At 44.0% G+C, this 15,984-nt stretch overlaps 1 protein-coding gene across 3 annotated transcripts in view; it reads right to left on the reverse strand.

Moving 5' to 3' along the window:
* Window positions 1-1,612: 1,612 nt before the first annotated feature.
* The window catches only part of VTA1 (vesicle trafficking 1), a 95,404-nt gene continuing 81,032 nt past the window's right edge, over window positions 1,613-15,984 (reverse strand). For all 3 annotated transcript variants that reach the window (XM_024220121.2, XM_024220115.2, XM_024220125.2), the window contains exon 8: window positions 1,613-3,160. In XM_024220121.2, the coding sequence (XP_024075889.1) occupies window positions 3,015-3,160 (146 nt within the window). In that variant the 3' untranslated portion in view covers window positions 1,613-3,014. The remainder of the gene's footprint in view (window positions 3,161-15,984) is intronic.

The raw sequence follows: 15,984 nt of genomic DNA on the forward strand, positions 1-15,984 counted from the left end.
TCATTGCCTGTGCCAAACTCCAATTAGGTTAATTACATTCTACTTACTTAAATCCTCCCTGCATCAGCTGGATATAGCAACTTCACTGCTCCTGAACTGTTGCATAACATTAATGTAAACTTTTGAAAAAGCTGCCACATTAAGCTAATCCCAGAAATGGCCTTAGTTCAGTGGAATATTCATAAATTGCAAAGTTCATCTGTTTGGATGAGAAGCACTAAATCGAAAATTATTTATTCATAGAGCAAAATGTTTATTACAAACATTGATTTTTAAATATCTTTTTCTTTTGGCTGAATGTAGTTGGGCCAAATTCTGCCTTCAGTTACATGGATGCAACACAACTTCTAATGAAGTCAATGGGAACGGCACACAGAATTTGGTTATGTGTAGATGAAAAAAAGGTAGTGTGCCAGCAGCACACTGAAATATCTGTAGTAGCTGTGCTGTCAACAATAGCTAATTAAAAATAAGTCCTTGAAAGGGGAAGACCTTTTTTTGTACTATAAAATGCCTTGATCTGTTTAAAAATATAAAAAGACTGTTTTGGAGTTCAGTTTTGAATTTACAGGCAACAGAATGCTAGAGGATTTCCTAAGGGGGGTGGGGGAAAATCCATACAAGCAGTTAGATGTAAGAAAAAATGCTACTGAGACCCTCGCAAACAGCTTTGGAAACCTGTTAGTTCAACTCATTTTAAATTTCCATCCCATTCGCAGACACCACCCTGAAATTTTCATCTGGTTGGAAAAGCTAGATGCTGCAACTGCTGCCCCTATGGAACTGCCTGTGGCTGCTGTACTAATGATGCTCCTTGGAGACTTAACATATTCCTTGTAACCAGCAGCCAGTCCTTCTCCTTCTTGAGCGACCTATAAATTCAGTGTATAGTTCTACTCAATTATTTCCTTCTAATCCATTGCACTGGCTCACTAAATTCTTCCAGGAGAAAACTTATTTTTAATTTTAAAAGCCCCGATTAACACTGTACTCGTTTGAGAAACATTATTAGAACAAAGCATAACATTTACTTAATTTATAAATCAGACAGCTAGTAAAACTTAGCTTCTTCCCTGGGGTACTCTGGGGCTTTATTCTTTAATATTTATAAGTAGCTGTGTGATCCTAAGATGAAAAGTGCTATACCAAATTGTATACTTTTACAGTTATTTCTAGATTGCAACAGGTTTCTCTAGGTCGATAATTCAACATATCATTTTTCTTAAAATCCAGCTTTTCTAGTGACAATAAAACCCCTTCATAATATATATATATATGGAAGAATTTACCAGTAGTTTAGTATGATGGTGAGAAGGGCTTGTTCAGCAAACTCAAGCATCTCTGACCTGCCTGAAGTACTATAATGAACCATGAGCTCATTGCCGAGAGCTACAGAAAGTTATTGTCAGTAATGTTTCAGAATTGTTTGTTCTAAACTTGCAACAATGTCCCTTACACAGACAAACATTGTCTAAGTTGGGATTCTATCCCATAATGGGAAATGTAAGGATGAACTTATTTTATGAATTAATTTGTACTCCGTTAAAATGCTTAAGAATACATTACAAATGATCACACTACCTTTTCAAACATGCTGTTGAACAGAGCTTGCAGTCTTAACTGGATGTGCTTTGTGCACCAGATTTTACATACCATTAGGCTGCTTTTATGTACTTTAAATATCAGCTATATTTCCATCCCTGGAAAATAGCGTAGGCATGAACAGGTGTGCACATCTGAGTTGGTATTTTGTAAAGAATGACGTCTATCAGGTTTCACTGGTATTCAAAGATGTATTATACAAATAGACAAACTCTATAGTGTACTCATTTAAGGCTGTCATACTAATTTAAGAATCTTTTATTCATTTATTTTTATACAGCATGGATGCAGTTTTAACAATCAATAGCTCCATAATTCCCCAGAACACAGCTCATAAAGTGTTCAGAGTTCAAATTCCAAAATATTTTAATCAATTCTAGAATCCCCAAGATCTCCACAGAAAGTAAGCAGGGGAGGATACTCTGTTGCACTAACATTAGAGATGAACCTCAGCTGCAAAGTTTGGATTTAAACAGAGACTATGAAGGTGTCAAAGTCCAGGCATTTGGCTGAGGGGTCATTTGGCTGGTGAAAGAAATGGGGCAGCTGTGAAGCTTAAATCCATGCTGTTAGGATCTGGGCTTTGGGCTCATCCCTAGTTAACACTAGTACTACCTTCTTTTAACCATCCTTAATATATAAAATTTAAATTGCCCATGCAAAATGAGTAAGAATCAGTTACCAAAACCAATATGTAGCAGTTCACACACGTGTGGGGGGGGGGGGGGGAAGGGGGGGTAGAGGAGCATCTAAATGTCTTTGCCCAAAGCTTCAAGAAATGGACGTTCCAGTGCAATAAATTATCAATTAAATCTCAGTATTCTTCTTTTCAAGCCTCCCACCTTTAACTTGGTCTCAGATAATACCAAAACAATTTAGTTGTATTTTTTAAAAAGGACTTTTCTGGATGTACATTAAGATCATTTCATGATCCATCCGGCCCCACACTCCTGCTATCTAAATTTCAGTAGAAAAGCCCTAATTTTTATTTCCAGTCCCAAAGCCATTTTTCATTTTAAAGTTTATTAACAGTGATAAATTCAGACTCAACACTAGTGGAGCATATTACTTTGTTTTTCCAAAACGGTAAAGAGAGATTCCATGTTTTTACTTAAACATTCTAAATATTGTAGCATTAATTCTAACTCTTAAGCAGTGTTCAGAGTGCATTCTCCAGTATCTTGATCACATCACTGCATCCATATGTTTCCAGTTCCACTGTGTGGAAAATGAAAACTGGTTGAGCTTGCTGATTAGTGCTACATCAGGGATCTGATACTGAGACACAGATTTCATTGTCATGGTCAATGGAATTGAGAGCTTTCATGTAACTGTGCCCCTGATAGGCAGAAGGTAAAGTAATGGATTGTTAGTTCTTTAGGCAAAAGACATGAATCTGTTGGACAAAGGCATCATTCTCTGCCTGTAGTCAGTAACTTGAGGGCCTTCTGTAGATTCTGCACAGCAGTGCTCACATCTTCATACTGCAAAGCACTGCCAGCATATTTGCAATATTTCTGAGCTCTAGCAAAGTCCTCTGGTGTCAAACGGACTTCCCCTGCAAAAACAAGATAATTAAAAAGTAAAAATATAGGAAAATTCAGGACTTTATCTCAGATCAAGCATAATGCTTTACTTAAAATGTTTGAAATAGTCTGTTTATATTAAAGAGCATGAGAAGAAGTGCTGGTCCTACTCCGTTATTTTAAGTTCATTTTTATGTATAATTCTCAGTTTCTTTGGTGTCATTCTAATATTATATGGGGACCTTCAAAATCTGGACATTTATGTGATCCAGTGCCTTTTATGAGTAAACCAATACCTTTGAGAAAGATCTGCCCTTTATCTGAGGTAGCTCAGAAGAGCTTTCAAACTACAGTAAGTTAACTGTAATCATGTTACAACCTGCATGAAACAAGGACAGTGGCTTATGTGTTTATTGTGTAACTGCTTTACTCTCAGCATGGAATAATACACTCACAGCTGAAGCCATTCTCTCCCTGTCTGTATACTCTTCCAGATACAGAAACATCCCCTATTGAGATATTTGCACAAATACTACATTTCTACTTTTACCTACTGAGAAACAGACTAAAGCATTTGTCCGATTATCAACATATGTGCAATATTTTCAGTTTTATGTAATCAGAGAAAGCAAGATTGCTCTATTAATTCACCTATCTTTGTAATTCTGACAAACACCAGCCAAAAGCTTTCTTATAACAAACCCAAACATCGATCTGTATAAACTTCTCAAACACACACACACACACACACACACACACACACACACACTCCTACTTTTCAAAAAAATGTTGGAGACGTAAACCCTGATTCAGCAGACCAGCATGTGAATAGTCCCACTGATGTGCTTAAAGTTAAGCATGTGCTTAAATGCACTGCATCAAGGGCTTAACCAATTCAATGAAAGTTAAGGCTAAAGCTCATGTAAGCCATATAATTTAGGGCCAGATTCTGAAACCTGTACTCATAACGAATAGTACATTTTACCTTGTAAATAATCCCACTTCTATCAATGCTACTCAAGGTGAAAAATGGTGGCCCTTAGGGATCTACTTTGGCATATTCATCAGAAAATTTTTGTTTAAAAACCATGTGTTATATTGGACGTTAATATGAATTTATTTAAGCCAGGGCTCCCATAACACCTATTATAAACAGGTCATAATATTTTACTATTTAAAATGAATATTTATTTAGCATTCATTTTTTATACGATGGGGGTTTTAATAACAGAAAACCTGTTTAAACTCAGACATTGTAAACTTAATTCTTTGAATGTTTAAACATGAATATAAACATATTTTTATGAGTTTTATCCTGTACAGTTCTGTTCAGCTGGATCTCCTTTTCTGAAACTCACGAACTGTGTAGTTGCTGATATTATGTGTTTACTTCATAATCTCAGTTGTTTACTTATCAAGAACTGTTTCTAAGTACCCATTATATTTCCTCATCCATTTTTCCACTTTTAGGCAGCTGATTTTGGGCCAATAAAAAAAATGAAAAGATTGTAAATATTAAAAACTAAATATCTTTGTTAATTTTCTAATAAGAGCTAGGTATTATTAATTATTATTATTACTACTCCATTTCCCCAGGAAAATACATTTTCTGGTTCCTGTATTCTGTTTAAAGAAGTTAAATCTACAGTACAGATTTTTGGTTTGTCAATTGATAGAAATAGTTTAGTGGACAAAATCTATATACAATTTTTAAAGCTTGTTTTAAAATTTTTAACTATAGTTTAACCTTATTTGAATCTGATTCATATGTCCTGGATGAATCATTACCAATGATTTTTCAGATGATTAAGTTAAATAATGATTTAAGTATCTATATTACTATAGATGGACAACATATCAGCCAATCAAAGCAAATTATAAATGAGATTCTTTTGGGTTCAATTTTGTTATATGGCAAGAAGTCAGCATGCACAAAACAGCCAAATCCAGATGATAATTACCACTGTTGTACAGTGCGGAAACATTTAGTATCATTGAGATTCACCAGCAAAAGCATGTCAGTGAAACAACCAGCCCTCCAAAACAAACAGCATATGACCAGGAAAGCAGCTCTTGAGGTTTAATTTTATCCAAAATGAAAACACTCCATACCTGCACCTACTTTCATCTTCAAAATATAAAGTCTGAGACAGAATAGCTGTTGAATATTCTGGCATCTGGCACCTGTCAAACCTGTACGATTACTGTATGACGGCAGTGTACTTTAGTGAATCAGATGAGCCAGTTTACGCCTTTTTTTAAAATATACTCGTACATACATGGTATGTATATATTTGTCCATATTTCATAGCCTAAGTGACATTTAACTGAGTCAAACCAGTTGGGCTGAATTCCATCACCACACTGGGCTATATGTATGAAAAGTAAAAGAAGAACAAGTTCCCCTTAGACATTTTTTCCTTCATATTATGATGCCAAAAGAAACTAGAAAGTCATTCTTTAGAAAATAGACAAGGCATCATTCCAGTATTCAACTAATTTACTGGAAGGAAGCCTAAATTAACCAACCTAATCTTATTTTTACAGCACCAGCTCTATTAATGTTTTGTTGGCATAAAGTCTTATTTTTTATGATGCCTCCTTCAGATACCACCATATCAACACTTTAGAAAAAGGTTCTAGCAATTTTAATTTATAACCCAAAGTTTACCCAGTAAGGGCCTCATTCTATACAGTGCCGAGCAGCCTCAGCTCCTATTAAAGTCAGCAGCTCACAATGGAGAAAGAGTATAGAAAAATGTCAACTGTAATTTTCCTGAAATACTTTAATAAAGTATTTACTTGGAAATGATGTGGAGAAAAACTACAATATTTGTAGTTATTTCAAAGCTGTCATTTAGAAGGCCTGTCCATTTAGTAACTAATTAATTTCAACCTATATAATTTAAAGGCAAGAAAAATATTGACACATGGGAAAAGCTACGCTGTACCAATCCTGAAATAAACTGGACTCTGTATTGATCCAAAAATAATATTAGTATAGTAGTTATATTCATTACTGAAATTTGATAGTCATTTGCAATCCAAAGCTAACTTCCACCAGTTATGATTCTTTCAGCTCAGCAATTAGGAACACGATACAGAAATTGAAGGGCATTTTGAGGAGGGTTAAGAAAATCATGTAGTGAGAAAGGAAAGCAGTTTTTGAAAGAAAAACAATTGATATTTTACATAATATCCGATTTATTGTTTAATTTAAATTGCTACTCACAACTTGGACAAGTTTAAATAAATTGGTTTAAAACCACAGTTTTAATGAAACCAGTGCACCGTGAGAGTAGGCAAGGCCTTAGATATAGTCTACAGAAAATCAAAGCCGTGACGGTAATTAAAATTATTAGTATGTGTTAGCAGTGCTTTAACCATTCTTTAAATATATGAACAATGCACTAATTGGAACCATAATTATTTAAAGGAGTGAAAATTTCTTTTCCTATTAAAAAGAAACAGTTAAGATATTCAAAATGTAACTAAACTGAATTTTTTTTACTATATCATTTAAATTAATAGATTCATAGATTCCAAGGCCAGAAGAGACCACTGTGATCATCTAGTCTGCTCTCGTGTATAACACAGACCATAGAACTTCCCCAAAATAATTCCTCCTAGAACATATCTGTTTTAAAACCAAGAAAAAATGGTTACCTCCCTTTCGTAACTGTTGTTCCTTGAGATGTGTTGCTCATGTCCATTCCATTCTAGGTATGCGTGCGCTCACGTGCACGTCTGTCAGAGATTTTTGCATTAGCGGTACCCGTAGAGCCAGCTGTGGCGCCCTCTAGAGTGCTGCGCTCATGCCACAATATATCAGGCACCACCGACCCACGCCCTCTCAGTTCCTTCTTGCCAAGAACTCCAACAGAGGGGCAGAGGGCGGGTAATGGAATGGACATGAGCAACACATCTCGAAGAACAAGAGTTACGAAAGGTAGGTAACCGTTTTTTCTTCTTCCAGTGCTTGCTCATGTCGATTCCATTCTAGGTGACTCACAAGCAGTATCAATGGAGGTGGGCTTGGAGTTCACAGTCGTGCAGCTCATAGCACACTCTGCAAATGCCAGCGTTGTCTCGCGCCTGCTGAGTCAGTGCATAGTGCGACGCGAACGTATGAACGGATGACCAAATGGCGGCCAGACAAATTTCTTGAATCGACACCTGCGCCAGGAAGGCTGCCGAAGACGCTTGCACTCTAGTTGAATGAGCCATCACGATTGCCGGCGGAGGCACCTTCGCCAGCTTGTAGCAGTAGCGGATGCAGGCCGTGATCCAAGACAAAATTCTCTGGCTGATACCGGGCAACCCTTCATCCTGTCTGCAACAGCAACGAATAATTGCGTTGACTTACGGAACGGATATCAATGAGAAGGCCAGAGCCCGTCTGATGCCTAGAGCATGCAACCTGCGCTCCTCATCTGATGCATGAGGGTTTGGACAGAGGACCGGTAAGTAGGTATCTTGGCCAATGTGGAACTGAGAAAAGACCGTGGGCAGAAAAGCTGGGTGCGGACGCAGCTGGACTTCGTCTTTGCAGAAGACCGTATAAGGCGGCTACGATGTGAGCGCCCTGATCTCAGACACCCGCCGGGTCGAAGTTATAGCGACCAAGAAGGAGACCTTCAAGTAGAGAAGCAGAAAGGAGCAGGAAGCTAAGGGTTCAAACGGGGGACCCATGAGCTTTGAAAGCACAAGATTCACATCCCACGGGGGGACCAGTTCCCAGACATGCGGGTACAGGTGCTCTAGACCTTTCAGAAACCGCACTGCCATGGGATGGGAGAAGAGCGACCTGCCCTGAAGCGGACGGTGGAACGCCGAAAGGGCCGCCAGGTGTACCTTGACCAAAGACAACGACAAGCCCTGAAGCTTAAGATGCAACTAACAGTCCAGGATGTTCTGCAGTGGGGACACCTCTGGACGAATGTGCTTGTCCGAGGCTCAACATGTGAAGTGCTTCCACTTTGCTACATAGGTAGCCCTGGTGGAAGGCTTCCTGCTGAGCAGCAGGACCTGTTGGTCTGCAGAAGAGCACTCCCGCTCATCCATATTTAGCCATGCAGCAGCCATGCCGTCAGGTACAGCAATGCCATGTTCGGGTGCAGCAGATTGCCATGGTTCTGGGACAACAGATCCAGTCAGAGAGGTAACTGCAGTGGGTCGGTCACCGAAAGACTCAGCAGCATGCCGAACCAGTGTTGGCGAGGCCACACCGGGACTATCAGGATGACAGACGCTTTGTCTTGCTTTATCTTTAGCAGGACGCTGTGGATAAGCAGCACTGGTGGAAAGGTGTACATGAACATTGCTGACCATGGAATCAGGAAGGCGTCCAACAGGGATCCCTTGTCTCTGCCATGCAGAGAACAGAATATGTGGCACTTTCTATTCTGTCTGGATGCAAACAGGTCCACCTGGGGAGTCCCCCACCTTCAGAAGATCAGGCTGACCACCTCTGGATGGAGGGACCATTTGTGGCAAGACGAGAAGGTCCTGCTGAGGTGATCTGCCAGGACATTCTTGGTTCCAGGTAGGTGGGCGGCCACCAGATGGATGGCATGCCGCTCGCAAAAGTTCCAGAGGCTGAGTGCCTCCCGACACAGGGCCAAAGACCTGGCACCACCTTGCCTGTTGTAATACATTGTGGCTGTATTGTTTGTGAGGATCTCCACCACCTTGCCTCTCAGGTGGGACAAGAATGCCTGACAGGCCAGGCGCACCGCCTTGAGCTCCCTAGAAGGGCTAGATCGTGCTGTATCCAGCAGCCCTGGGTGTTGAACTAGCCCAGGTGGGTCCCCCAGCCCAGGTCCGATGCGTCCGAGACCAGGGTAAGCGATGGTGCTGGGAACACAAAGGGAACTCCCTGAAACACTGACTTGGGGTCTAGCCACCAGTCCATGGACGAGAGGATGTGGTTCGGTACCGTGACCACTCGGTCCAAGGGATGCCTGCTGGGAACATAAACTGTTGCCAGCCACGTCTGCAGGGGTCACAAATGAGGCTGGGTGTGACTGACCACGTACGTGCATGATGCCATGTGTGGGCCGTGATGATTGGATGCCTCCTTATATGGGCTATGAGATCCGACATGGCCGGAAAGTGTTCTTCTGGAAGGAAGGCCCTGGCTCACGTGGAGTCAAGAACTGCTCCAATAAACTCTAGGTGCTGGACCGGTGTTAATGTGTTTCTATGTTTATTAACAGGCCCAGGTCGCTGTAGGTGGAGCGGACCAGATCGAGGCTTCTTTGCACCTGCTCCGGAGACCTGCCCTTGATGAGCCAGTTGTCGAGATACAGAAAGATCTGGACACCCCAACATCTGAGGTAAGTTGCTACTGGCACCACACATTTCATGAACACCCTGGGGGCCGAGGACAGACCCAAGGGTATCCCCGTGATCTGGAAGTGGCTCCTGTCCATTATGAAACGCAGGAAAAGTTTGTGTTCCGGGAATATGGAGACATGGAAGTAAGTGTCCTTTAAACTGAGAGCGGTGTACCAGTCCCCCGGATCCAGAGAGGGAATAATGGAGGCCAGGGAGACCACGCGGAACTTCAATTTCTTGAGAGACTTGTTGAGGCCACGCAGGTCCAGGATGGGTCTGAGGCCCTCCTGGGCCTTTGGGATTAGTAAGTATTGGGAATTGAATCCTCTTCCTTCCATTTCCGAAGGAACCACCTCCACAGCCCCAAACTGCAGGAGCTTGTTGACCTCCTGAACCAGGAGTTGCTCGTGAAAGGGGTCCCTGCAGAAGGATGGGGAAGCAGGGGGGAGGGAAGGAGGGGTATCCAAAAATTGCAAGGTATAGCTTTGAGCTATTATGTCCAGGAGCCTGCGGTCCGATGTAACCTGCGACCAGGCCGAGTGGTAGGGACAAAGGCAGTTGAGGAAATGATGGGCAGGATCCAGCCGGATGACTGGCGCATTGCTCTCGAGTGCACCCACAAAACGATTGCTTTTGGCCACCCTAGTGTTTAGCGGGTCTGGGCTGGGCTGGCGAGCGGGAGGAAGAAGGGCAGCGACGGCTAAACCGAGCGTCCCTTCTTGCAGATCTCTGCCGGGCTTGCCAAAGCCTTGATGGCGGCGGAGGCCAGAATGGCTTTCTGGCAGACTGCGGGGTATATATGCCCAACGAGTGAAGGGTAGCCTTAGTGTCCTTCAACCCGTGTAGCCTGGCGTCTGTCTGATCAGAGAACAGTCCAACTCTGTCAAAGGGGAGGTCCTGAATCAAGGCCTGCATCTCCTAGGAGAGGCCTACTGTTTGGAGCCAGAAGCTGCATCGCATGACCACAGCCGATGCGACCACCCACGCTGCCGAGTCCCATGCTATTTGCAGGAAGCATCTGGCTGCCACGGTCCCGTCCTCTACCAGGGTGCCAAACTCTTGAGCCTGACCCTGAGGAATGAAATCCTGGAAATTTTTTAAAACTGTCCCAAAGATTAAAATTATATCGGCCCAGCAGGACCCGATGGTTCGCCACCCGGAATTGTAGGCTGGCTGTTGAATAAATTTTTCTGCCAAATAAATTGATTTTTTGGCTTCTTTATTTTTGGGAGTAGAGGCGGTGGGAGCCTGCTTTTCCTTTTCACTGGCTGCAGATACAACCAGCGAGCCTGAAGGTGGGTGAGTATAAAGGTACTTGAAACCTTTGGCCGGCACAAAGTATTTTTTATCGGCCCGTTTCAAGGCGGGCAGGATGGAGGATGGGATCTGCCTCAGTGACTTGGCAATCTTGAGGACCCCATCGTGTACGGGTAGGGCGATCCGGGTGGGCGTGGAAGCCGAGAGGACATTGAAAAGGGTGTCCTCCTGCTCCGACATCTCCTGCACCTCAAGCCCCTAGTTCTCAGCCACCTGCTGGAGAAGGGCTTGATGCTCCCTAAAGTCATCTGGGGGGCTAGCCCTGGAAGGTCCTGTGACTGCCTCATCTAGGGAAGATGAGGAAGACTTGGTTTCCGGTGGAGGCGCTGAGGGCTCGGCCGCCGCTGGAAAGGGAAGTTTAGGGGTGGATACAGGATCCTCTACCCCAACCTCAGAATGGGTTTCCACTACTGAGCCCGGTGCCGGCGGGGCTGCCATCTGTTGCGCCGACGCGGCCTACGAGGAGTGATGCGAAGGGGGCATCGTCATTGCCGGAATGCCCCATGCTCCCCAATATGACCACTGTGTTGGCCACTGGTCTTGTTGCCACTGCGGTGCCATGGACGATGGAGCAGGCTCCAGTGCCCAATTCTGTCACTGAGACTGGGGCGATGGGCTGAACTGGGCCTCTGTGCCAGAGGAAGCACCTTCTGGCGACCCGGGAGGAGCCGTCGACGCCTGAGTCTGTTTACTGGTCATGGCTACCGGTGATCGCTGGCCAGGTGTAACTGACCAGTGACCTTATTGGGGAAAGCGGCGCTGGTGCCGGGGGAGACCGGCAATAAGTTGGGGAGCGTTCCCATTGTGCTGGCGATCCTGACCGATGTCTAGAGGTAGACTGGCAAGAGGGTGAACGATGCCGGTCATAGTACGGGGAGTGTCAACCCGGTGCCGCAGAGTAGCGCCAAGGAGACCGGGAGGAGAGTCCGTGCCTCTTTGGGATTCTCTACACCAGTGTTATTCACAGCAAGGCCTGCGAGCCAGTGGCGGCTCCCATGGACTCTAAGGGCGGCTCCCTGTTGATCGTGCTCTCCAGCGGTTCAGTGGGGCTACAGCTAAGGCAGGCTCCCTGCGTTCCCTGATCCCACGCCGCTCCCGGAAGCAGCCAGCATGCCCCCGCGGCCCTGGGGGGTAAGAGAGGAGCAGAGGTCTCAGGGCGCTGCTCCTGCCTGCAAGCACCGTCCCCATAGCTCCCATTGGCCAGGAACGGGGAACTGTGACCAACGGGAGTTGTGGGGGCGGTGCCTACAGAGAGGGGCAGCGCGCTGAGCCACGTGCCCCCCCAGAGGCCGCAGGGGTGTGTTGGCCCCTTTCAGGAGCGGCGTGGGGCCAGGGCCGCCCAAAGTAAGTGCTGCTCTCTTCAATGGGCAGATTCTGAATAGCTCTTCCACCACCCAACCTGCAGCCTCCTGGAGCCAGCCCCTGAGCCCCACCCCCTCCTGCACCCCGTATCCCACCCCCTCCCAGAGCCAGCCCCCCATGTCCCCTCTTGCATCCCAAGCAATATTACCCATAACGGTAATATTACCATATCAACCAACAAAAAACTCGGAGTGTTCAACCATCTGTGTCGGGTTGATGTGGCTTTCACATTGACAATTTTTTGCCAAAGTGGGCCCCATTTCAAAAATAGTGAAGAGCACTGCTCTACGCAGTTGAGATTGACGTTTCTTGTCTGGTGACCAGCGGTGTTCCTCCTCCCCCAGAGGGGTCTTAACTGTGGGCTTGCACTCTTGGGGAGCCTTAGCCTGTTCCTGTGGCACCGAAGACATCGTAAGAGCAGGTGGAGACCTGTGCACTCTCTGCGCCTGGGATTGGGATGACGACGGTGCAGGCAGGGTTGCGGGTCCCATTCTGCTCCCAGGAGTCGGTGGCGGACCTTTAAGGGGACTAAGAGCCCCAGTCGTGGAGGCACGCTTGTGTGGTTCTGGAGAAGGCTGGCGGGCAGGCCCGGGTCCTTTGCTAGATGACCCCTGGGCCTTCTTGCTTGGTTCTGGAGAGCGCTTTTTAACCTTCTTCTTCGGTACCAGCATTAGCTAATGGTGCTGGGAAGAGCCAGGTGCCAGGGACGCGCTGCGCACGGAGGCCGAGGCGCTCGGTGTGGCCTGTGTGGAAGGCTCGGAAGCCGGGCGGAGAGTGGACTCCATCAGGAGAGCCCTGAGGTGAATATCCCTCTCCTTTTGGGTGCGAGGCTGAAAGTTCTTGCAGATCTGGCAACGCTCCTTGATGTGTGACTCCCCCAAGCACTTAAGGCAGCTGTTATAGGGGTCACTCACAGGCATAGGCCTGCTGCAGCCCAAGCAGGTCTTAAACCCAGGAGCACGGGGCATGCCTGGCCTGGGGCAAAGTCCCCGCTGGGACCCTATTAACTAACTAACACTTAACAACTTCTTAACACTATCAACAATATACACGAGGCCCGAAGGCATGGAGTCCAAGGGAAGAAAACCGTTAACTCTTGTCAAGCAAGACAGGTGCTCTGACTGACCACCACGGGCAGTAAGAAGGAACTGAGAGGGTGTGGGCTGGAGGCGCCTGATATACCGCGGCATGAGTGCAGCACTCTAAAGGGTGCCACAGCCCGCCCTACGGGTACCGCTAAGGCAAAAATCTCTGACAGCCATGCACATAGGCGCACACACACCTAGAATGGAACTGACGCGAGCAAACACTCATGAAAGAAAAAAAAATTCCAATCTTGATTTTAAAATTGCCAGTGATGGAGAATCCGCCATTTTGTTCCAATTGTTCATTACTCTCACTGTTAAACATGTACGTCATATTTCCAGTCTGAATTTGTCTAGCTTCAACTTCCAGCCACTGGATCATGTTATATCTTTCTCTGCTAGATCAGAGAGAGCCCATTTGTTCCCCCGTAGGTTCATATAGACTGTATTCAATTCACTCCTTCACCTCCTCCTTGTTAAGCTAAATTGACAGAGCTTGTCGTCTAATTCTTTAATCAAACTTGTGGCTTTTCTCTGAATCATCTCCAATTTATCAGCATCCTTCTTGAATGGTGGGCACCAGAATTAGACAGTATTCTGGCAGCGGTCACAACAGTGCCAAAGTAACCTCTCTACTCTTTCTTGAGATTCCCGTTTATGCACCCAAGGATTCCATTATCTCTTTTGCCACAGCGTCACACTGGGAGCTCATGTTCAGCTGATTTCCACCACAACTCCCTAATCTTTATTTTTTCTCCTCAGAGTCACTGCTTCTCAGGATAAAGTCCTCCATCATGTAAGTATAGCCTACATTCTTTCTTCCTAGATGTATTCATTTACATTTAGTCATCTTAAATGTGTAATTATTATTTCTATTTTGTGGGCGGAAAACCAAAATGGTTATTAATTCCAAATATGATCACTTGTACAAGAAGGTACAGGTAGCTTTACTACACTACACTACACTATGCCATTGGCAAAAAAAGCTTATGGGAGCATATAAAGTTTACATAAAACATCATGTAACCTGTGAATAAATGTAATGAAATTTAGTGCTAACAAAAACAATGACTAAACTGCACTGAACTAATGCATGCAGGTGCTGTACAAAGTTGCCACACAGTTCTGGCTTATTTGTACAATGAAACTGTCAACCAGTTGGGCGATGCTTGACTGTAGGAGTCAGAACTTTCACAGACACTAAACCTAAGCTACGTCTACACTACCACTTATGTCAGTATAACTTATGTCACTCAGCAGTGTGAAAAAGCCACCCCCATGAGCGACCTAAGTTACACCGACCTAAGCGTCGGTGTGGACAGTGCTATGTTGGTGGGAGAGCTTCTCCCACCAACATAGCTACCACTGGTTGTGGGGGCTGGAGTAATTAACCTGAAAGGAGAGCTCTTTCCCATTGGCTTACAGCGGCTACATTCGAGAGCTTACAGCAGCGCAACTTCATTGGTTCAGCTGTGTTGCTGTAAGATCTCTAGTGTAGCCATAGCTAAGACATTGACGCTCACTCCTGCGTTTCGGGAAAATTACAGGGAGGAGCTAGACAGACACTCTAGCTGGGGGGCGGAGCAGAAGCAGCCAATGTTTATTTTAAAGCTTTTTTTATTTTTATCAATTTAAGTTCACACCGATGTGGGAAATTAATGGGGGAATCAAATAATAATTTTTAATGACAGTAGACCCTGAGATCCAAAAAGTTAAAGCTTTAATATTGTTAAAACAAAAACTGTCAATATCATCAAAATATACAAAGTAAGTACCCTTAAATCAAACTCTAATAAATTCTCAAGCAGCATTTTTTTTACTTTGCTTATCTATAAATTTAGATTATTATTGATGGTAATTTTTTTGTCAGTTTGTAGATTGTCGATTGATATTTCCTGACATTTACCATCAAAAATCTAATCCTTCCAAGCCTAATTATACTCAAAGAGCAGACTGCTAAGTAGCCTTTTAATATCTCAAAGAAAAAATGTATTTTAATTAATAATGTACCACACAACCTTTAAATAGGTCTCTTAGTTTATTGAGTACAGTATCAAAATTATACCAGCCACACAGAAACACTAACTAACTTTTACACAGCAACATAACCTATCTTGGTACTACCTCACTTTTGCAGATGGAAAACTCTGGCAGAAAGGTTAATGGACTCGTTCAATGGAGTGTCAGAGTCAGACCACACCTTTCTCAGAGTATGGTTTCTCGCTAAGGTTAGTTCATATGTATATACAGAGAGAACAATGAACTTATGAATAGAGAAATAGTATGGCAATGGGTGCAAATATAACACCACAGACAGATGGCAATATATAAGTAAACATTTTGGATTCAAAGCCAACTTTGGCTAAGTGATTGATAATTACAGACAGGCATTATATTAAGTTAGCTAATTTCATACAGGGATTATTTACAACTGACATGTGCTGTCTCTGGCATGGAATACAACAGGTATTCTGCAGCAGAGACACTACAGAAATGTCTTTTTTGTGTGATTATTTTAGGAAGGAATTGAATAACAACTTAAATTGACCCTGTGAGGACCATTTTAGGTAGGTGGAATGTTCAGTGATTACCCAACATGGAATTTAGCCACACCACCAGAATCATCATTTTTACTGAACTGGATGGTTCTAAATCTCATTTGAAAAATAGCAGCACAGAGTCCCTATCACAATAATAGCTCATTAGTTCAATACCAATTCAGAGGATGAGTATTACCTACCTAATCGCCCAAC

This window comes from Terrapene carolina, unplaced genomic scaffold (assembly GCF_002925995.2).
Source record: "Terrapene carolina triunguis isolate 2854851 unplaced genomic scaffold, T_m_triunguis-2.0 Scaffold85, whole genome shotgun sequence".
Taxonomy (NCBI): Eukaryota; Metazoa; Chordata; order Testudines; family Emydidae; genus Terrapene; species Terrapene triunguis.